At 41.1% G+C, this 22789-nt stretch overlaps 1 protein-coding gene across 1 annotated transcript in view; it reads right to left on the bottom strand.

Moving 5' to 3' along the window:
* Positions 1–2191: 2191 nt before the first annotated feature.
* Positions 2192–22789, bottom strand: part of GALNT12 (polypeptide N-acetylgalactosaminyltransferase 12) — a 40511-nt gene continuing 19913 nt past the window's right edge. Inside the window, exons 6-11 of the mRNA XM_044442819.1 lie at positions 15967–16084; positions 14103–14279; positions 12583–12714; positions 9352–9465; positions 7967–8122; positions 2192–6205 (exon numbers count right to left, since the gene is read on the bottom strand). Of these exons, the coding sequence (XP_044298754.1) occupies positions 6068–6205; positions 7967–8122; positions 9352–9465; positions 12583–12714; positions 14103–14279; positions 15967–16084 (835 nt within the window). The 3' untranslated portion in view covers positions 2192–6067. The remainder of the gene's footprint in view (positions 6206–7966; positions 8123–9351; positions 9466–12582; positions 12715–14102; positions 14280–15966; positions 16085–22789) is intronic.

Here is a 22789-nt window from a genome sequence, read left to right as displayed (position 1 = left end):
TGAGAAAGAGTGCAGGTTTGTTTGATTTTATAACACAAAGGCACATATAAGCAACGTTTTTCTGCCAGGATTTATTCAAATTTTCCCAACATGTATAACCATCATTATGGACGAGAAGCTACAGTTAAAACAGAATATGGAAAAACAGAAGGGTTTCCTATAGACAGAGGTGCAGACAAAGGTGTATTTTATCTCTGTATCTGTTCAATCTGTACACAGAACATATAATAAGAAAAGCTGGATTAGAATCAGAGGAAGGAGTGGCAATTCATGGAAGAAACATCAATTATTTAAGATAGGCAGATGATATACTACTGGCAGGAAGCCACCATGAAAAGATTCCTGATAAAGTGCAAAAACAGGACTGCATATTAAGAAAACAAGAATCATGCCTTTAGAAAAATCACAGATCTTTACTGTCAACAGTGAAAAAATTGAAATTGTGAAAGGTTTTACATAGCTTGGCTCCAGTCATCAACTCAAATGGAAACTGTAGCCAAGAAATTCAAACAAGACTTGGAAGGGCAGCAAGATCATTAAGTGTAAGGATGTTTCACTGGGGACCAAGGCCAAGATCACACTATTGTATTCCCAATCACTGTGTGTGGTTGTGAAAGCTGGAAAGTGGAGGAAGCTGACAGGAAGAAAATGGATGCATTTGAAACAAGGTGCCTTGCAAATGTCCCGGGCCAAGAAAAAAAGACAAACAAGTGGATCCTAGATCAAATCAAGCCAGACTTTTCCTTGGAAGCAAGAATGATAAAACAAAAGTCGTTGTACTCCAAGCACATCATGAGAAGGCAACACCTGCTGGAGAAGACCATCATGCCAGGAAAAGTGGAAGGCAAAAGAAAAGGAAGTCCAAATATGAGCTTGGCTCCATAAACAAGGCCTCAGCCTTGAATTTACAAGCGCTGAGCAGGATTGTCAAGAATGGGATATTTATTTATTTAGTTATTCAATTTGCATATCGCTACAATGGCCCATATTTTGAAGGGCTTTCATTCATAGCGTTGCCCTAAGTCAGAGACAATGGCAAATACCAAGAAACAGAAGGGCTGGTTCAATCAACAATGACTCCCTTTTTATCGTGTAGCATAACGAAATAGCATGCAAATTATGCAGAAGGGATATAAATTCTCCCAGCTCCCCTGGACAGTCGAGTCATAAAGGTCAACATTAACCCTAACTTATAATGACTTCTGAATATACTTTTACTGTCTGACATTTACTTCAGAAAGTAAATGGCGTTTGTCTCCACACTTAAGGGAGATGAAGTTTGCACTCAGAGGAAAAAACAATCTGTGGGTTACAGGTATTCCCTTTGACATACTCACTGGCCTTTATAGAATGTATTTTTATGGTACATTCAAAAAACATTACTGGCATCCAGGGCTGCTAACAAATTATCCCAATGTAATAAAATGAATAGAAAGAACTCAAACATACATGCAATATGTTAATCCACAATGCTGGAGTAGGGAAAAAAGTGGTAGTTACAAACAGTATTTAAAGAAATGACCCATGCACCCCACAAGAGCTCAAGAGTGTTGGAGCTTGCCTCTGAAAAATACTAGTCCAAGTGCCAGGTCTATCTTCCTTTGGAGAAAGCTCTACAGTGAGTTGTTTGTCCAATAGCCACCTACCTGATTGCTGCTTTAAGTAGCTATAGGGACCGGGGGGGGGGGCAGGGGGGAGGACATACATGTGATTAAGAAGCAATGCTCAGTTTTGTTCTGTTCCTCTGTCACTGATACTGACATTGTACTTTTGGCCTATAGTTTTGTCCAAATGGGTGTACACAGTAACAAAGCTATTTCCCTACAAGTAAAACATTTTAAAGGTTCTATAAATGTCTATTTACCAATTCCAAATTCACTATAATGACTTGCCGTGTTTGTCTTTAGAGGTTCCTAAGATTTAATGGGTCAAAATCCTGTGGTTATCTAAATGCAAATAGGATAGAATAATAAATTATCTGGTACTTTAAGTGGAAGGAGTGTAATTTACTCCAGCACTGGATTCAATAGGAACGTAAACCTTGCAAACAGAGAAGAGAGTTGTATTATCAGGAAAAGGAAACTGGCAAGCAAGATAACATTTCTCATTTTACTTCTAGCACCCTAGCTATTGCAAATATGTCTTGTAAGAGATTAGAGTATTTTTTAAGCATTAAAAGGAAATGTTGAACTATAAATCAACAAACGTTTTATTGGCTTTTGTATCCATTACATTAAGATTCTTGCACAAACCCTTCCATGTATATGATTGTCCACAAGCCTGCAAGAACATACACATTTAAGTGCTACAAAAAAAGAAAACATGCTTTATAAAATTATTAAACAATACTAATCATACTCTGCCATTGTGTTAGCAGTTGCATAACAAGAACAACAGATAAGGAGGAAAAAAACCCCCAAATAATATCAGAGTAAGAAAGCATACACTTTAAGGCACTTGGAAAGCAGCGGCTTTGAATTTCATGGTTTTCCTGCACATATGCCCATCAATTGAGCACTGTATGGGACAGTACCATGCCTGATTTTGTCTCAAAAGTGACAAAGGCACTGAAAGAAAATTGACATCAATGAACTAAGATTTTACCAACTCATCCTATTCTTGGGTTTCTGAGGATGGCACCAGAAGTGCATTCTCATAGTTTCAGATGCCATCCACCCTGTGTTGAGTATAAGGATGCATTCCATGTTACCCGTGCTTTTTGAATGTATGCTAAAATGCGGACCCCCTTCTTGCAAATTGGCCAAGAAATATTCTGGACTGAGGAAAATGTAAGCCTGGCTACAGAAGCTAATTTTTAAAGCTAGTAATAATAGCAGCTATGTACCCCTTGCAACTGCCAACACTGCCCCCTAGAAAAATGTTTTTAAAATTGTACAAAATAGGCATGCAGAGGCTGCGGAGTGCTGAAATGGCCAGAATTAACTGCTTTGCATAATAAATTTGGCCCACTGTGCAGCCTGGACTGCCAAAAGGGTGAAATGTAGCTTGGATACAAACTACGTTTAAGCATTGGAGCGCTCTATAAGGCTGAATTGCTGCTGGAATTTGCAGCAAACTGGTCTTTTTAGGGTTTTCTTTTTCAAGTGCCTTCATGGACTGCAGCTAGAGGTTTGCCCATGCCTGATCTAAAGTCCACCTCAACTCATGGCTTCGGCTCCAGCTTTAAGGGAAATCCTTGCTAGCCTTAACTAGAGTTGACTATGCTGATAATGAACTGCTTAACTGTAGCAGAGGAGGAGAGAGAATTAATTCTGGGGAAGATAGGGATTGTGGGTGGGGAGGGGGGAGAATATGCATTCCTGATTTACCAGCTACGTGTCCCATGGTGAATGCTATACAGCATTTCCAGCCCTATCCCTACACCGAAAATTGCAAGAGGAATGTTGTATTTGTTTAGCCTGGAAAATGTGGTTTCTACACCACACTGCCTCAAGTGGACAAGTTGTCCAGCTGCACACACCTGTGCAAATGGACAAGGCGGGCATTTCTGTTAGTCTTGAGATGGATTAAGGCTGAGTAAGTATTTTACAAGTAAGGTTTCATATTAACTTTAAGCTGCAACACATGAACACACCCCCCACTTCAATGCCTGTTCCACTGAAGGGAAAAGCACCTGAAAGGAGGCTTTGTGACTGCTGGTCAAATAACAAAAGTGTAGGAAAGGAAATTGCCTGGGAAGGAAGAAAGTTAGATGCTGCTGTGCACTGTTCCTTACCCCAAATCACACTCCGTTTCTTTGTGCAGATAAGGAAGAGGTCAGTGACTGTCTATACATTTACTCAAAACACACATGCAGCTCATTAAGATTGGGCAAGGCTTCCAGCTGGCAGGATTTTTGTTTGACTTCAAGCCTAATAGCCAACACCTGGAGCCTAAGGCAAGAGACACATAGGCAAAATCAGGATTTCTGAGCCCAGGCTGAATGAAGCTCTGGTTCTGTTATGCAGTAATCCATTGCTGGTTATCTAAGTTTAATCTTAATCTCAGCAGTGTAGTTTAGGGTGTGGCTGAGCCTTTTTGGTACTATTGTCAAACAAATGGGAATCAAACAGTTGCCAAATAATTTGAAGGCATTTTTGCAAAACACTGAAATCTACCAGTATATCAATCCCAGTCTGCCTTCTGTCTACCTCTGTGGTAAATGAACGGCCCAAGTTATAGAAAAATTCCTTTCTATGGATATGCCAAGCAGTGGAGAGCTAATTGATTCACACCCAATGCTAACAAAAGGGGAATTTTAACCCATAGCTTGTAAAGTTCTGGGTTGTCACAATGTGTCAATATAGCCATATTAGCAAACCATGGGTTGTTCATGATGAACAACCCAAAATATGGCTTGGTTCCTGGGTTGTGAACTCTGGTTTGTTTAAACCATGAGTTGTCATTACATGAAAACCCAGAACTGTGGTTTGTTTATGGATTGCTTCACTAAACTTCAGACATGGTGGACAAAGTGGGGAAAAGTGAGTAGTAGAGTGCTACAGAGATATACAAAAAGGAAATAGGTGAACTAGGAAGGGAACAACTCAGGAGCTGTGAAAACAAACTCCATGTTCTTTGCCAGACAAACCATGGGCAGGGTTACCAACCATGGGTCAGTGTAATGTGCAAACCAGGTATGAATACTTTTCCCATGCTAAAATACCCAAGATAAAAACTGGCCACATAATTTTATTGGGAATGTATATTCCTGTATACTAAACGTCATGTTAATATGTGATCATCTGATCTTATTTTGTATTACTTTGGTGAACATGCTAAGTCACTTCCATATTAACACACTTGTTTTTCATTCTGAAAATTCTCATATTTTCAGGGCATGTTGTAATAAGACTATGCTGAGTTTTATCCCCAGCTTGTGTTTGAGGTAGTTTTGTATGAACAGTTTTTTAAATCAATATCCTATCATTTTTGTGTATTTTAAAGTAATTACTTTAAAAATTAACTAAATGATTTTTCCCTTGACTATTCAAGATAAACTGGACATACTACAGTCATGTGAAACAAATCCTTCACATCCCTTCTCCATTGCAAAGCACCTCCAGAAGGGGATTACTCACAATGAAGAATGGACAGGAAGAAAGAAAATTGCTCCAACCCTCTCTTATTCCACCACACCCAGCAGCTACTTTTGTACCCAGAGAATGTCAGAATCCTGTGTTTGAGGTAAGGTTAGATCCAGAACACCAGTGGGGTTGAGATAAGGAATCAGAGGGACAGTGACGATCAGAAAAAGGATCAAATGCTTCTCTGATACAATTTACCCTCTTCTGAATGTGTATAGACTGTTACACTTGGCTGCAATTTAACATGGTATTTCCCCCTTACCAAGTCTCCTTGTGCAAATTCATTTTTCCAGCAGTAACGTTTCTGCTTACCAAAACTCTTAAAAATAAGTTTCCAATACACACTAGTTCTGTATGCCTGCTATATAAAGATTACAATAATTTACTGCTTTATTTTAAAAAGCTAATAATGTTCTCCCTCAAAAACATCCTAAATGATTAGCCATTTCACTTTGATATCAACTAAAGAGCATGATTTGATCTTTTTGGTATACTTCTGTAGATTATCTGTATAGTTCACAAGTGTTTGTGCAAATTTCCTATTCTCTAAACTGTTAGATATACACAAAAGTCATTATGAATTTCTCTACTGTATTCATACATTTCACAGCAAACTTTGGCCTTTCCTATATTTTTATTTTAATATCTCTTAGGAAGGCACCGTTTCAGAATTTTTAATAAAAAAATAAATATGTAAATTGTCAACATTAGTGCAACCACTTATATGGCACTCCTACGCCTAACAGGTTAAAATACATGGCATTCTGGGAAATAAAGAATTTTTGGAAAAGTCATATAGCTGCCATATATCCTCTGCAGAAAATCCAACTATTGAATGCAGACATCAGTGCCTGCTGGCATTCTCAGGAAGAAGAAAGGGAAGAGAGAATTACAGCTCTTCTTCATATAAACAATTGTTGGAGATTTTCTTGCTTCAGTTCCAAAGATTATCTTGATCAGCCACAAAATGGATTTCTTTATCAGCTCCTTTCTTTGAAAAACCATTTCTGGTATTCTGAATTGGAGCATGGTCGTAGCACAGGAGCTGGAGTGTCATCATAGGCATTCGATTCGGCTTGGAGGCACTTCTGGGTCTGCATATGGATGAATGTTCCATCCTACAAAGATGACACAGAATATATTGTCAGTTATGGCAAAGACAAAGCTCAGTTTGAGGGTCCACTTCTATGTACAGTGGTATGCCTCAGTTCACAACCAAATCGGGTTGCGAACAGAAATTTCAGGAAAATTTTTCCTCAGGTCACAAACTCCGTATTGGGTGATGATCACAATCGTGCCTGTCTTCCCTGCACGGGCGCGATTGCGCGATTGCGGGGGGGGGGAGATGGCTGCGATCGTGCTCGGGGGGAGATGGTTGTGATTGCGACCTTCTCCCCCCCCCAGTGCGCCCCCGAGCGCGCCCGTCTCCCCCCCCGAGTGCACCCGCGATTGCACCCGTCTCCCCGCGAATGCACCCGCGATTGTGCCCATCTCCCCTTCCAAGCAAGCCCGCGATCACGCCTGCCTTCCCTGAGTAAAAAAATATTTACGGCCAATGGATTAACCTTATTTACATTGAACCGTATGGGGAAATTTGACTTGGCTCATGACCAATTTGGGTCCCAACCAGAGTCGTGGAACACATTAAGCTCGTGAGCCAAGGTACCACTGTATATTAAATGTATACTAAAATCCGTTGTTTTAACTTCTTATTGGTCTAGGAGAAAGATAAAAGACTGGAAGGTAAAAGAAAAACAATTCCATCTAAACAATTTATTTGTTCAGATTCAGAAGATTTGGCAGCCACAGTCTGGCTAAAGGAAGCTTCTCTGTCACCACTAAGTGAATGGCAATAAAAGCATTATCACCCAGAGTTGCTATTATTGAAACTCACAGATCTGGATGTGGTTTTTGTTGGTCAATGGCAACAGAATGGGCAGAAATTATTGGAGGTCTTACAAAACTCCCTTATAGCCATGTTTATCACTGATGTTATAATTCAGAAATAAACAGTATGAAAGTTCTGGGAAAAACCATAAATCTGCAAACTTTATAGGGATCCATCAGCTGCTTGCATTCCCTCATGAAAATCCATCTGATATGATCAATTAATTTAGTATTAAGCAGAGGAAGAGTAGGACACACTCTAACATTAAACTTCATCCCAACTGAAAACATTTTTCAGATTACCCATAAGTTCAGTAGTTATATAATTGTTGCTGCATCACTAGACAGACCGCCTCCATTATCTTGTGAAAATCAACCCCTTGCTGCAATTATGTATCCTGATCTTTTGCGTGCACGTTTGTGAAGTACAGGGGAACTGTGTGCATCTCACTTGTAGTGCTAATGATCTTGCACTAGCATAAACCAATGTTTGAACAGTGTAACTAGTGTCTGATACATTAAGAAAACTGAAAAAAAAATTCTACTATTTCCTATTGCTGCAGAAGTGGTAGTCACACTGTTGCAAACATTGGTTTACACTAGTGCAAAATTTTATTACTGCTAGTGCTGGGGCATGGATGGATACTACCCTGAAGCTTTGAGTGCCCACGCTCTCATGCCATACAGAAAACAACATTCTTATTAAAAAGAGGCAGCTTTGCAGCAATTTCAGTGAGTGGAGGGAAAACAGGGTGGTAAAAACAGGCTGGAGAGTGCTTGGTACTGAATTATTCACTCCAAGAAGCACCGAGTTCAAGTGGAACTCTCATTCTGACAATCTAGGGAACAACATATTTATTTCATTTCTATACCAACCAATAGCCAAAGGCTCCTGGTTTGATTAGAAAACCTGGTTGGCTGAGGTGCTACTCCATTCACACAGAAATTCAGTCTTTTTGTTTGCATTTTACCGCAACTGTTAGCATCCTTACCTCTCTCAGAACAAATTTCTGATTTTCAGGTATGTTCTGAATACTGTCTTTACACAACTGCATGGTCAAGTAGTCAGTTCCTGGTTCCACAGCTGCACAGGCCTCAGGATGTCGTGTATTGTAACGTATCTCGTTGAGGGAGGTGTATTCAAAGAACTGTAAACCCCCAAAAGCACACATCTCTGCTGAACTTCCATTATACATGTGCAACTTGAGACCAAGAGCATTTTAGAGCATAAAGCACAAATATAAAAAACAAGTCCTAACCAAGATTTGATTCATACCATGAATTACATTTATGGATAACTAGCATGACTAATGTGAAAAAAGTTCTGCTGAGAATTAACAATTCATCAGCACTTTCTGGATTGCAACCCCATCACAGTTTGTTCAACGTGATTCCTTCGTCAGGCACTAAATGCTGCCGAGGTGGTGATGTGCCTATAATGTAAAGAATCAGACTCATTTACAGGAAAAGGAAAGAGGTCCACTCAAGGAACCAGTCAGGAGGAAGTAATAATGATGACTAGCGACTTCCCCAGCAATCCTGCACATGTGTACTCACAAGTAGATCCCACTGTATTCAGTGGGGCTTACGTCCAGGGAAGCATGCTTAAAATTTAACATTTATTTAAAATATTTACATGCATTTTTTTACCAGAAGGTCTTCAAGATGGCTTATTATACAAAACAAGAGTGTACCTGACAAAATGCACATTTTAAAACAACCATGCCAATAAAAATGTGATAGACGAACACAAACCCTCAGCAAAAGGCAGGCAAAGAACGAAGGGTACAGCATTAATACTTTTCCTTGCCATTAATATTTTTCCTTGCTCAAGAAAATGAAGCAATTTTTGAAAGGTGACTGAGATAGGAGGACAAGTGCCAAATTAGTATCTTTGGGGAGGGCATTTCATAATTAAGAGGCAAGGAGGAGAAGGAAGTGCGGTTTGGTCAAGAGGGTTACAATGGAAGAAAGCCATGGATTTAGTTTACAGAGTAACTAGCAGTGGAAAGGAGCCAAAAAGACTCCCTTAAGCAAGGGGTATGAAAAATGCCAACGCTCTCCTAAGTGCTTTGACTCTCAATGAGTACCGTAAGTTTAGCATCCTCAAGTCAGGTAGAAGATCCCTATTCCCACCCTCCCAATACATGTGTATACTCATATCTTGACTACCTCTGCTCCTCAGCCTAGCTCTGAGAAGCCTCTGTAGCTGGATAAAGCTCTAGGAATTAAAGACCAGGTTTAATTCAGTACTCTACACTTCAATCTGAAAGGAGCTGCAGTTTGCTGGGTTACAGTAGGGGAGGTTGCAGGACTTTAAATCTATGAAAAGGAAAGTATATTTGATCCCTTGACAGCAGTGAAATTGAATTCTTACCTGATTTTGTCCCATGCCATGACATGGATATAATATGACTCTGTGTCCTGTTATTTCATGTTCATTGGGAGGATTGTAATCAAAGCAGTAATTTGCCATCCCTCTATTCTTCAGCTAAAAGACAAGAGAAGGACATTAAAAGATATCAGCCCATAGTTCAGACCCTGTCAAGCACTGCACTTAAAAAGTATACATGTAGCTGCTTATAATTTAATGCTGCAACAGATGCAACAATGGGAACACTCAATCAACCAGCATCACTTGGATGCCACGAAACTGAATACAGAGAATACTGCTATATTGGTCTCCAGTTGTTGTTGTTTGAACAGACCGAATTGGCAGCAATCTCTTTTGTGGCCATACATTCATACCATGAAGTAAGAGAGGAAGATCTACACTGCAGCTTTTTAAAACAAGCTGAGTGGCCATTGTGCCAGGAAGGATCTATAATTGAACCTTAAGTGGCTGTGGAAAACCAATGGTCAAAGGCCTTCAGCTGGGATATGCATTGCTTTTATGATATAGTAATTTTGTATTAGCTACTTCAAAGAACTTTACACAGCTTGAGAAAATTGTTGTGCTGCATTTTTACTGCTTTTTAATTATTATATGGGAGAATTTGCTAATTATTATGAAATGATCACTGGAATACTTTACTACTGAAGCTAGCAGGAAATTCCCTTGGGTGAAGATACAGTGTGCCTACGACCTGTTATGCCATGCTAATTGGGAGGATATCCAGCACTTGTGTACAACTTTGCTGGGAAGCACTACATATTGCAAGCACTACTCCCTAGTGAAAACTGTTGTTGTATGATCTGACCCCTTCTTTATTTGCATTGAACTCCAAATGTCAGGTCCCAGAGCTACATAAAAGCAAGAATAATTTTCCCCTCAAGGAAATTCACAGTGGCATCACAAGCACAGAATTGCACAAAGCAAAGATCTGCCAAGAACTGATAAAACCAGCAGAAAGAAGGAAATAGAATGTAAAGCAAGCTCAGGAAGGCAAGATGTTTTCAGCTACAGGAAATACAACTCTAATAAAACTGGATGGAGATCCACAGGGCAAACGGCAACAGAAAAGCTACTAGAGAAGTATTTGCTGGCCAGGGCTCAGGGTGATTTTGCAGGCACTGTTGACATACTCTGCCCCATATTATTTTCCTATGCATGCAACACATGTATAGGCGCATGTGTGAAGTGCTAATTCCTGGGAAAGAGCACACTTCCTTGCTTGTAGCCAACAATCCTCCTTCATTGACAAAAATGAGGTGAAATGGCCCTTCATAAGTCTGTCGATATTCATGGAGAAAGGAGGGGAATAATTTGCATGGGCTTCAGTGTACAGCAAGGTACAGTTGCTGGGAGCTATCAATGCCTGTAGAAAGCTTTTGGCTGGTCACTGCTGGAAACAAGTTGCTGGTCTGGACAGGCCCCGAGAGCCAGGATGGCCCTTCATACATACGACTCCACCAGACACTGATGTTTAAAACAACAAACAAAAATAAATCACTACTTGGGAATGATACACTGCTTCAAAATGTTCACACACATTCATAGTCCTTCTTACAACAGTCCTTTAAAACTAGATAGCATGATGATACTATCTCGAGAAAGGTAGAAAAGGGACAAATCCTTGTTGCCGAGGAACTCACAATAAAGGCTTTCCCCAAAGAATTTGCATGCAAGGCTCCACCCTCTCCCAGGGAAGTGACACTTCAAAAGCTTCCACTTCCACAGAAATCCTGCAGCTTCGGTGAACTTTCCCCCCAGAACCCTTTCCATTCCACTCTGGGTCAAGTAGAGCCCATTCCATTTGTACAGGAAAAGATCACATAAGTCATCTTTTATTAACTTCATAGCTTATCAGAAAAGCATAGAAATCCAAGGTTTAGACCTTCTCTGCCCAATCTGGGAATAAAAGTAAGTAGTAAGGATAGCTGGCCAGTCCAAGGTTGGATGAAGTAGCTGAGAAGAAACTTCAAACTATCTTCCAAATAGATTATCTATCAGAGGAAGAGAAAGACCACCAAAATAATGGAGGTTGAGTTCACCCTCTGCCACCATAGCAAGTTTATTGTTACACTGAATTTATATGCCACCTTTTTTCATCTTGTGAGGTAAGGTGTGCTAAAGGTAGCGACTGGCCCAAAATCACCCAGGAAGCATCATGGCCAAGTAGAGATTAGAATCCGGATCTCACAGGTCTCAGTGTTGCACTTTCACCACCACACAAACCACACCCTCTTGCCTGCTACCCCTTCTCCCTTTTTTCCCATTCTCTGCCAGTTTTCCTCCACTTTACTCTGTCATTTCCCCCTCCCTCCCTCTTCCTCCTGCAAGAGCTCCTTCCTTCTGCCATCCACTTCCTTGCTGTCTTTTGCCCTCATTCATCCCACTTCATAAAATCACAAAGTTGGCAGAGACCTCTGAAATCTCCTAAGCCAATCCGCTGCTTAATTCAGGCTCCACGTTGCATTTTGCAACTAAAGCATCCCTGGAAAAGCATCATCCTGCCTATGCTTAAATACCTGCAGTAAAGAGACCCCACCGCTTCCCACGTTTATCGTGGGTGCTGCACCAGTATTGGCACATTTCCTATGTTAAGCCACAATAGTGACTTCGTTCCTTCTTCCCTTTCAGATGCATGTTGCTCTGAGCTGCTTTTCACCCTCCCACTTCTCTTTCCCCCTTGCATTGCTTGTGTCCCTATTTCTCTTCTTCCTTTCCACCCCACTCCTCGTCCAACACTCTCCTCATTCTCCCTTCCCCTGTGGATTGCGGAACAGACAGCAGTGGTTAGACCATCCCTGATGTTTGTAGCTGGCCCAGAACAGCAATGCAATTGACCAAGATGACAGGGGATGGAGGTGTGACCAGTGGAGCCTTGCCACAGCAGAACAACAAGCTGTGTGTGTAGCTTCAGGCAGGGTAGACAATTGTTCAGTTGTGCTGCCCCAAGCAACTACCCAATCTGCCTGAATGGTTGAACCACCTGTGCAAAAGTTCAGGGGTTGAGAAGTTCAGTATACCTGGAAGGCCAAGCTCCATGTTGATGGGAGTGCTAATTCCCAACTAGGTCAATGCCTGGCCAACCACAGCCATCCTAATCCTTACAGAAGGTTAGTACACCTGAGTCAGTGTTTTTATTCTCTTTCCAAATGCACCATTTGTAACACTCAGTTCTATTTGTTAAATTAACACAAATCTGATTTCTGTTTTACATACCATTCCAAAGAAGCCAGGTCTATCCTCTGGCACATGGAGTTCTGGGTAAATATTCTCCAAATACCATTTGAAATCCTTGCATTTTAGTTTCTCTCGAAGCAGTCTTCTTTCTGTCACATCTCCATAAGGCTCCTAGAAAAAAAACCCAGAGTACAATTACAACAGAAGGTGAAACTAGAGAGAGAAATGGAACCCTAACAATGTAAAATCTGCATGCAGCATATCCAGTTTGCATGATTTATGTCTTGCTGAGCTGATCAAGTCTCACCAGTCATATATTTAGGGAGTGTTCCCAAGTTTTGAGACTAATTGATAGGAATTTGTTTGACAAAGTATCTTTTACATTTATTACTCCCTTGCTTCCCTTAAATCGCATTGCCTTGCAATAATTCCAATTCTGCACAAATTATTTCCTTTCATTTATATACATTGTGCATGAAGAATCTCTCATCCACAAGCCTGCTAGGAACCATGAGAAATCCACATCCAGCTGGTCCGTTTGTCCCGTCTCCACCACCTTTCCCCTAGTCCTGCCACCTTCTGCCCTCCCCCAGATGAAAATGTCGCTGCAGAGATTGATGCTGATGGATTCCCCTTGCTTTCAGCACCACTGCACTGCATTGGCTTCAGTGGGGAACTTTATCACACCTACTGTACATGCAGCTGGGGAGGGGCTCATTTGGGAAGGGAAGGTTGCCACTGTATCCTGTACTGTGACTTCGTCAAAAACTGACCACTCCTGCACTGCACTGCAGCTTTTAAAATTGGGGGGGGGGGGGAAGCGGGGAGAGGCAGGAGAATGAACCAGGCAACCATGCTGTGATTCCACCCCTGCAAGCAATTCAGCTCTGGGGCCAAAAAGGTTCCCTCTTCGCCTCTCTATATAGCATATTGTTTTTCAAACCAGAAAAACACAAGTGTGTCCATTCCTTGGGAATTATAACAGTTTTGTGGAGTGGATCAAAAATGCCTCTAATTAGTAGGTAAGGTACTCTGCACTAAAAAAGAAGATAAATAAAATGTTGGGTCAAAGCAATCCAAACTCTGTGCCAAGGACAGTTGAATATTGCGCCTCTATAAATTCTGGAAAATAAGAATATTTCCCTATTTTCTCCTATTCTGCAAAAATATTTTGCCAATGTGTTCCAGTTTATATAATTCATTCTGATTTTGCTTGTTGCAGGGAATGGTATAAGGCACCAAAGCTAGCCATTTCTCTGCATTCCAGATTTTCAGCAGATTTTGCTTTCAAATTTCCAAGTATACCTTTAGAACCTTAAGGGCTACACATTTGCTTCTTTGTTGTTTTTTTTAAATTATATGTAAGGTTATTGGGAAGCAGATTGTCTGTAGTGTGCAAAACTCTAGCACGTGCATAATCCTGCTTGTAATGTTGCCCTGTTGTTACTCGTTAGCCTTCCCTCTCCCTTCCCTCTCCCAGTGTAAGAATGTAAACCGTATACTTCTCAGGAAAAAGATCCGTTTTTTTTTTATACTTGCACACTTCATAGTAAGCTTACCATGCGTGCATGTGGATTTCTGTGATAATAAAGTTCTTTGTATGAATCCATCCACACTTCCGCAGCACGGACAGAATTAGCCAAAGCCTTTGCTCGTGAGTAGGGAGCTTGCTTTGGGAAAACGTGTCCCACATGAGAACAAGGATGGATCTCAAGACTTCCTCCGCACTGCCAAATCTAGTAAAACCAAAACAAACAAACAGTATCAGTTACAGATATGCACACTTATACTCTGTCCTGTCAATTTGCTTCAATAGCAGTGGTTCGAAAGACTATTCAGACCTCAGAAATTGGTTGCATTGGGCATAGAGCCATGCCCCTGCCCTATTTCCCCAAAAGTCTCTTTCTATTTCCCAGTGACCCATTTTGACCAGCACCACTTTGTAGTGGCACCTACAGACTTAAAAAAAACAAAAACTCTGTGTATGTTTCAAAATCTATTCTAGATAATATCCCTGTGATTTTCTAAAAATAAACATTTTATTTGATTGCTTAAGTCATTTGTACGCATTAAAATACTGACACTAGTATTTTACATCGGCCCTCTAAGACATCTGGCACCCTCCAGATGTTTTGGGCTTCAACCTTCATCAGTCTTAGTCAATATGGCCAATGAGCAGGAATGCTCCGAGTTGTATGCCATAACATCTGGAATACACCTGCTCACAGAAGTCTATTCTAGCATGATTGTCACTGGCCGCATGCTAGTCTGATATTTCCGATTCTTTGTTTTCCTCCTTATGGATTTTGAGAATGTCAACTTTTAATTGTGCTCCTCTTAAACCTAAAGCTTCTACTGTGATTCCACTACCACGCTTGTTTCCACAGAGGTATGAATGATGCCTTCGTTAAAGGGAAGGGTGGGGCAAACAGGCAGAGTCACGTCTGCATTTACAAAGAATGCAATTTAGAGGCATGTGTTTTGTACACAAGTCAGCATGTGGCTGTGCAGGACACTTCCGATAAGAGGATAGAAGAAGCTGCCCAGGGCATTTCACACCATTAAATAATTATTGGCTCATTTGTGCATGAGATGCTTTCAATTGCATACTAAATAAGATCAAAGAGTATGAAATTGAAGTTGTGATATAAATTCAAGAAGAGATATATATTCTGTTTCTCAAAGCCCTGCATGTTCATAAGGCCAATGGCCCAAACTGGTACTCACTTGCACCCCAAAATCTGCAGGAGAGCAGCAGGGCACCTGAAAGCCCTGTGCCCAATGTCCCAGGTGCACGGGTTCCTTGGAAGATCTTCTCTGTGTTAAGCAGGAAGGTACACAAAGTACCCCTGCCAGCATTCAGCTGAGTGTGATTAAATGCCTTTGTGAAATCAGACAGCCTTCCTCGTATTCTGCACTCCCTTGCTGTCCCAATTGCAGCCAGCCAAACAGAACTGTTCTTTGCCACGCAGCCTAACCTATCTATACATATCCAGGCCTGATAATAAAATGTGAAAATTATGGTTCACATGCATTAATGTAGGATGTGTCACACAAACCCCAAGAAGCCTGGTGCAACAAAGTTTCCATATGAGACAAACGGTGGACAATATTTTATTAAAGTTTGGTAGGACCATCACAAGCCGGATAAAACTGCTTCATAGGCCACATCAGACTTGCAGATTGCCAGTCCATACATTAGAGTATTAAAATGTAATGATATAACTGCTAAGAACTGGATAGAGAAAAAGCAGAATTAACGGAACCAAACTTTGTACTCAACATCATCTTTGCAAGGAACTATTTTATTTACATCTTTGACTATGTTAGGTCTTATATATTTCCTTTGCGAGAGACATACTGAACTAAATGAGGGGTAAAGAGGGACTGCTTTTAGGCAACTTTTCCAATAATATTACTTACCCGGAATGAAAATTCAAGGTTTTCCCCTCCCCATACTTCCATTCCAGTGTCATATGAACCAAGATAACTAAAATAATTCTTACTGACAGCAAAAAGTCCACCAGCCATAGTTGGAGACCTGTAGGGGGGAAATAGGGCAAAGTTACTAGAGAAAAGGAAGATTCCTTCAAAAACTGGTAGTTCTGCCCAAATAAGAACTACAGGTAACACAAACTTGTACAAAGGAAATGCAAGCAAACCTGAGCCAGACCCTTCCTTTCTTGCCTTAGGCTCCAAAACTCCAGACAGCCCTTTACAATACAAATCTTTACAGGCACTTCACAGCTAACAAGAAGTTCCACCTCTAGCAAATTGAACAATAAGCCTCTGCTCATGTAAAGGTTGAGGCCAAACTGGGCTCAGTCTTCCCAGTCTTTCCCTTCCATTAATGCTGTGGGCTCCATCCTCCAGGTGGCTCGCACTGGAAGAGAGCCAGCCAGCAAAACCAACACAAGCCCTTTAACTGGGAAGCTCCTCTCTCCCAGTGTCTCATCGCAGGGGCAGAGACCAGGCAAGGCAACGGCTCTCCCTCCTCTCCTAGCGCCCCTCCAGCTTTTCCAAAAGATGCCTGCTCTCGTGGTCAGCCTGGAAAACTGTGGGCAGCAACCTGGACGGCGCTTCAAAGACCCTTGCTCCCTTCGATCTTCCTGCCCTCCCATCACCTCCTCCGCTGTGCCCCCCTTCAGAATCCGATAACAAAGGCCCTTGGAAAGTCAACGAAGAGTGAGTCTCTGGCCCACTCACTACACAAGGCATGCAATAATTATTTTGAGTGCTATATTGCTAATAACAACATCTAACAATAAAAAACTCTTAATATACTGAACACGCATCAGAAGCAGGAAATTGACTAGGAATGCAGAGAATGTTGCATAACAAAGCAACCAGCTGACCCATCTTACTGTTTAGGATGTGGAACTCTGATGAATCTTCCAAAAACTGCAAAGAGGAACAGTATTTTCTTCCCTGCTAAAACTTTTTGTGGGAGAGAAACCAACTATGCCAGATCCAGAGGTGATATTCTGTCATTCTGGGGGTGTATGCTCAAGAACAGCTCCCCAATCGATTCCCTTTTTTGTCTTTATTGCCACTGGAGCTCCAACGTTAGAGAGGTAAACTTGTGAAGGTTTCTGTAGAGGCTAGAAGGCCCTATCTTCACCCACCGTCCTATGGCCCCACGATGCCCTCCAAAAGATTACAGGATTGCACCTGTGATTAAACTCTTTTAATTGTTGTAAACTGCTCAGAGAGCTTCAGCTGTGGGGCAGTATAGAAATGAAATAAATGATGAGGAGGTTGATAGCTCTATGATTTTTGCTCATCTCATAAATCCACTGTATTTAATACTTTAAAAGGATAACTATTTGAGGCATGATATGGAGCTGAAATATAAAGAGCTACTTATTACAAATATACGAGGAATATATCTACATTCTAATTATCCTCTAGACAAATTAGGTAGATTAAATAGACAAATCCTCTAGACAAATTAGGTAGCTTCCTGATCAAGCCTCATCTTGGAAGCTAAGCAGGGTCAGGCCTGGTTGGAATCTGGATGGGGGACTTCAATATTGTGAACCACCCAGAGAGCTTTGGCTATGGGTGGTATAGAAATATAATTAATAATAATAATAATAAATGGGGCAAATTCACAATTCATTTACAGGGAAGTACAAAATGATTGACCGTTTGTTTCTTTAAAGTCAAAATAGAAAAACAAGCCACCAGAACCATGGGGGGCAGGGAGAGTGGAACTACCAGAAAACCAAAACAGACAAGTTTTAAAAATAATCTGAAAGATCCAAGAAAAGTGCATTGGTTTTTGGTAGTATACCCTGCTTTCATGCATGAAGCTGGCTAATATATTGATGTAGCAATTAAAGGAAAGCCAGATTATATTGACAATTCACATCTAATCCAGAACATGTTCATTAATTAATTGCATTAATAATAAATTGTTATTATTGCCTCCAAAACTCTGAGATAGTCTGCATTGTTCCACCCTCTCCATTTTTAATTCCGACAGAAATTGTCATCATTTTATATTTGGACTGTAAGACACTTTTAATTTATAGAAAGAGAAGATATACATTTTTATAAAACAAAAGCTGCAGAAAATAATTACTCTTCACAACAACCACGTGAGGTAAATTAAAGCAGGAGCATATGATTTGCCCAAGGTGAATTCCATTTCTGCACATGGATTTGAACTCAAGTCTCCAGGAGTCTAGTCCACATCACTGCACTAGCCTCAAAACAGGACGAAACCAGGAAAGCCAAGGCACAAAAAGAATTGCAGCTGGTCATAGGAAAACAAAGAATATACTGTGTGTGCTCTTCTATACAAAAGGAGGCACTGGATGGATAAAAAGCAGCTGAACTAATCAAAGTCTATTTGTTTCTGTCTTTACTAAAGATGCAGGCAGCTCTGGGCACATTAGTACAAAAGGAATCTTGAGAAGTGAAAGGTTTCAAAGGTATCGTAGGAAGAAAGGTGAAGAAATAGGAATGCCCAGGAGAAAGGATATCTGAGAGAAGGGATGGAAAATGGGCAGATGATTTCAAATGTTTTAAAAACCACCTCAAGAAGAAGAGGAGAAGACATTGTTTACCGAATAGAGCAGGAATGGGCCTTGCTAATGTGCTACCTACTCTACCGGAGGTGGCCTGCCTGCCTGCACCAGGCGCTGAGGAGCTTGGGCAGGAGGAGGCCTTGCTTGAAGGATGCTGTGGGCAGCTGCTCTGCCACCATGCGTGGTGCTGGACATGACGGACCTTTGGTCAGATCCAGCATGGCTTCTCCTGTGTTCTCAGCTAAAGCACTGCCTTCTCCCACACATACTGGCCTAAAAGGAGGGCCTTCCCTTGGTCACCGTGCCCCAGAGGTTCGTTTGGTGGAGATGCGAGAGGAGACCTTCCTGGCAGGTGCTCCCAGGCTCTGGAACTCCCTGCTGCTGGGCAAGTACGTTTGTGTTCAGGCAGGTTGTGGTATCGAAGGGCACAATCCTACATTTGTTTTGGAAGAAAAAGCCCTGAAGCGTCCAGCATAGCCCAGCCAGCTGTTCTGAATGGTTGTCCTGGCTAGGCTCTTTTGGATTTCCTTCTTTCCTGAAATTGTTTTCCCCACAAGCCTGCTGATACTTCTCATGTGGTATCAATTAACCTGTATAAGGACTGGCAGTTGGTAAACTGAAATGATTATCAGAGTTCATCATTATGATGGTGAATTTATAAATGCTCAGTCCAACTGCAATTTACTGGCCCATATATCTCTCAGATGGAGTACCAAGATCGTTGTGGGGCGTGTGGGGAGAGCCAGAGTCCACCTGTGGGAGCAGTAAGAGCAACATCTCCTAATTTTAAGGTACATGCATCTTGAAATGTAACTTTTAGAAGTGGTGTCTGGAGCTGCTTGTTTTCCTTTGCCCCCATGTTAATGGAGCGCTGGGCTGGATGTACCTTTGGTCTGATCCAGCATGACTTTTCATATATTCTCATGAACCTCTAGCCTGCAAGCCTAATCTAGCCTGCACAGGCTCCTCATGCGGCCTACAGCCACATCCTGCTCCGTTCACAGTAGCATTGAAGGAATCCCTGCTGTCCTCTGCCATTTGAGAGCTGAGATACGGGTTAGTACTATCCTGTGCACACAGAGGGATTCTGGGACTCTTAGAGTGTCATTTTCTTCCCAAGCGTCTCCCTTACACTGCATCCTGACCAATGGGAGGGGGCACGGCACAGGTAAAACCACTCCAGCTAAGGCAGCAGAAGGTGGAAAACTGCTGGACTGCAGTGAGAGCAGTGCCCCCCACTGAATTCAGCCAGCCCACAGGACTAGTCAACATGCCCCCATCATGCCCTGAAAGAGCTCCCCACCCACTGCATTGTGGTAAGAGTGACAAAAACTACTGGTTTCTAAACAGAAAGGTATGTTAACATTGCATGCTGGACAAGACAGGTATCAATGCCAAGCACCGTTCAAAGAAGTTTTATTTTCTTCCTTAACTTCCTGAAAACACGTCTACCCTGCTAATTCTACCTTGTTCCCCAAAAGCACCTTCCAACACTAAAATATTATAAAAACAAATACTGAAAACTCCCCATAACAAATCATAATTATTCCTAGAGATGGCAGCAGAGGGTAAGATGGACTACAGGACCATTCCAGCAAAGCTGTTGAGAGCCCAGCTTTGTGGGGCTCCTCCTCTTCCTCCAATATCTCCATTCAAGTAGGTTGTTATAAGAGTTTCGTAACTTTAAGAACTCTGGCTGTGCACCATTCACTTTTCCCATGGTGTTTTTCAAAGATTGCAACTCTGCTGTCTTGTTTGTTATTGATCGTATGTAAGCTGCTTTGAGATCCTTTCCAGCTGAAGTGCAGGGTAAAAATGTTTTAAATAGCAAAAACGTAATTTATATAACAAACTACTAGAGGCATAATTAAGGCCAATCAAAAACCACTACATGCCTGGGAAAAGAGTACAATTTTTACTTGGCCTCTAAAACCAAAGAAAGTAGGCACCTGGCAAATAGTTACGAGGGGGAAATTCCCCATATAGGATGGACCAAAAGAAAAGACTAACTCTAGATCATTCCTATCTTCTTTCTGCAAAGCCTGAATCCCAATCCCATAGTCAAAAATATCACCCACTATCAGTACCTAAGATTTGTCCAGATGGAGCTTCAGTTTATCTGTCCCTATCAAGCCCATTATTGATGCCGATCATCTCTTCAGAACATCCATAGCCTCACCCAAGTTCTCCTTTCCATCAAAGCAGAGCCAAGTATCATCGAAGTACCAGCCAAAGCAGAGCCAAGTATTCACCCCAAATTCCCCAGCAACATTCTAGAAAAGCCCATCAAGTAGGAACAGTACCATATTGCAGTGCTACTCATTTCCACCCCAGACAATCAGTCCAAAATACTATCATGATCAGTGACATCAGAAGTCGTCACAAACTCCTGGAGAATTAAAAGGGCCACAGTTCAAATCTCACTTGACGAATATTATGGTGGCCATTAGAACAACATCCTTTCTAGCCCCTACCTTTTAGGACAAACCACTGGTACTGTGTCCTCCACTCTTTTTCTTTCAACCGACACAACCTCCTCAGCCCAAGCCAGGACAGAGGGTGTTTCCCTTGATGCCCGGCAGCTTTACTTGGTGGTAAGACTATCCTACTAGTCTCCTAGTCTCCACTTTACTTTAAATTCCTACTACAAAGGTCATGGAATACATTTACATGCACCATGTACATAATGTTGCACTGTATGTTGGGTACTGAATACCCAAATCATTGATTTTTCAGACATATCCAGCATGTAGACACTAAGGATGCAATCCAGTGGGGATGCCCATACAACTCAGTAGTTAGAGGATTCTGGGCATCCTATGCAAGGAAGCTAGATAACCAACCCAACTAAGGTTCTTTAGGTAGGGAAGGAAGGAGGCTGGAGCACCAGCAGGATGCATCACATAGTCATGGCCCATCCCACAAAATACCCCCTTTTCCTGTTTCCCAAGGTCATGCTTACGACCTCGCAGAAGCAGCTGGCACAATTCTTTCTATGCTGGCTCTAAGGGAGGTAGTGTTATCCAAGTGATGCTCCTCAGCTCCAAGAGCCGAGCTCTCTTCTGACCGTGGGTCTAGTAGATTAAAAAATCCTACGATCCTCAGATTCCCTCTGGGACCATTGGATTGCTCTCTAAACTTGTCACATCTCCAGCAATGAAGATTAAGAAAAGATTTTTAGAGTGCAATTATATGAAAATTCTCGGAAAAAAGTCTTACAATTTCCAATATTCTCCAGACAGCCTTGCTTACTTAATCTTGATAGCATAAGATACCGCCTTGCCATAGGTTTGCCTTTTCAAACAACTTTGTTCTGAGCTGCTATCCAACTCTGATCTTATGGTTTCCATGTAAAATGAATCCCACAGAGATGCACATGGCTAACTTCATTTTTATTATTTCTTAATAATATTCATATACCACTTACTGTAAAAATATCCAAGTAGTATTTTTATACAGGTTCCAAATGTTTAGGAGAGTGTAAGGGTGTAATCTGGTACGTGCCAAAGATCGCACCTTTAAGTTATTGGATTTACAAAGTCCCCAGTTTTCTTCTGTTACAGCTAAGTACCTTTTAAACTTTTAATTTGCTTATGACCTAGCCAAAATTTCCTTCATATTTAATCTATTCTGCAAAATCTAAAAATCTGCAAATCTGCAAAATCTAAAATCTGCAAATGTGCAGTCATATAATAAATGTCTTAAGATTTTTAAATGCCAGATTTCCTTTCTTTTTGGGTCAATACTGTGTTTAAATATTAACTATGTTTTTCACACTGGAACAAACCATTTATATAAACATTTATTTAAAACTCAGTTCAGCACAGCCAAATGGAAGACTTTAAAAGACACAAGAAATTCAAAAACTATATTTATGAATACCACAACCAAAGATATTCTCCCAATTACATATACATTATATAATTTTCCAAGACTGAAACTTGTAACATCATCTTATTAATCATAGGTTTGCATTTTAACTCCAATTTATCAATACGGGAAGAGAGAGCAATTCCATGGATTCTAATAGGTTGTCAGTCCATCAATTTCCAAATAATTACTGAACATAAATCCCCTGTTGATTTTCTAATTGAAAACCAAATAATTTAGGTTTTGACTCTTTATCCTATACTGAAAACTCATAGCTAACTCTTGAAAAAAATTGATAATTATTTAACTGGTTCCATTAAACCTAATATATGCCATTGTTC

The sequence above is a fragment of the Varanus komodoensis genome, unplaced genomic scaffold, assembly GCF_004798865.1.
Source record: "Varanus komodoensis strain SLA01 unplaced genomic scaffold, ASM479886v1 scaffold40, whole genome shotgun sequence".
NCBI lineage: Eukaryota > Metazoa > Chordata > Lepidosauria > Squamata > Varanidae > Varanus > Varanus komodoensis.
Note: the sequence above shows the minus strand (reverse complement) of the source record. Positions and strands in the feature narration are given on the sequence as shown.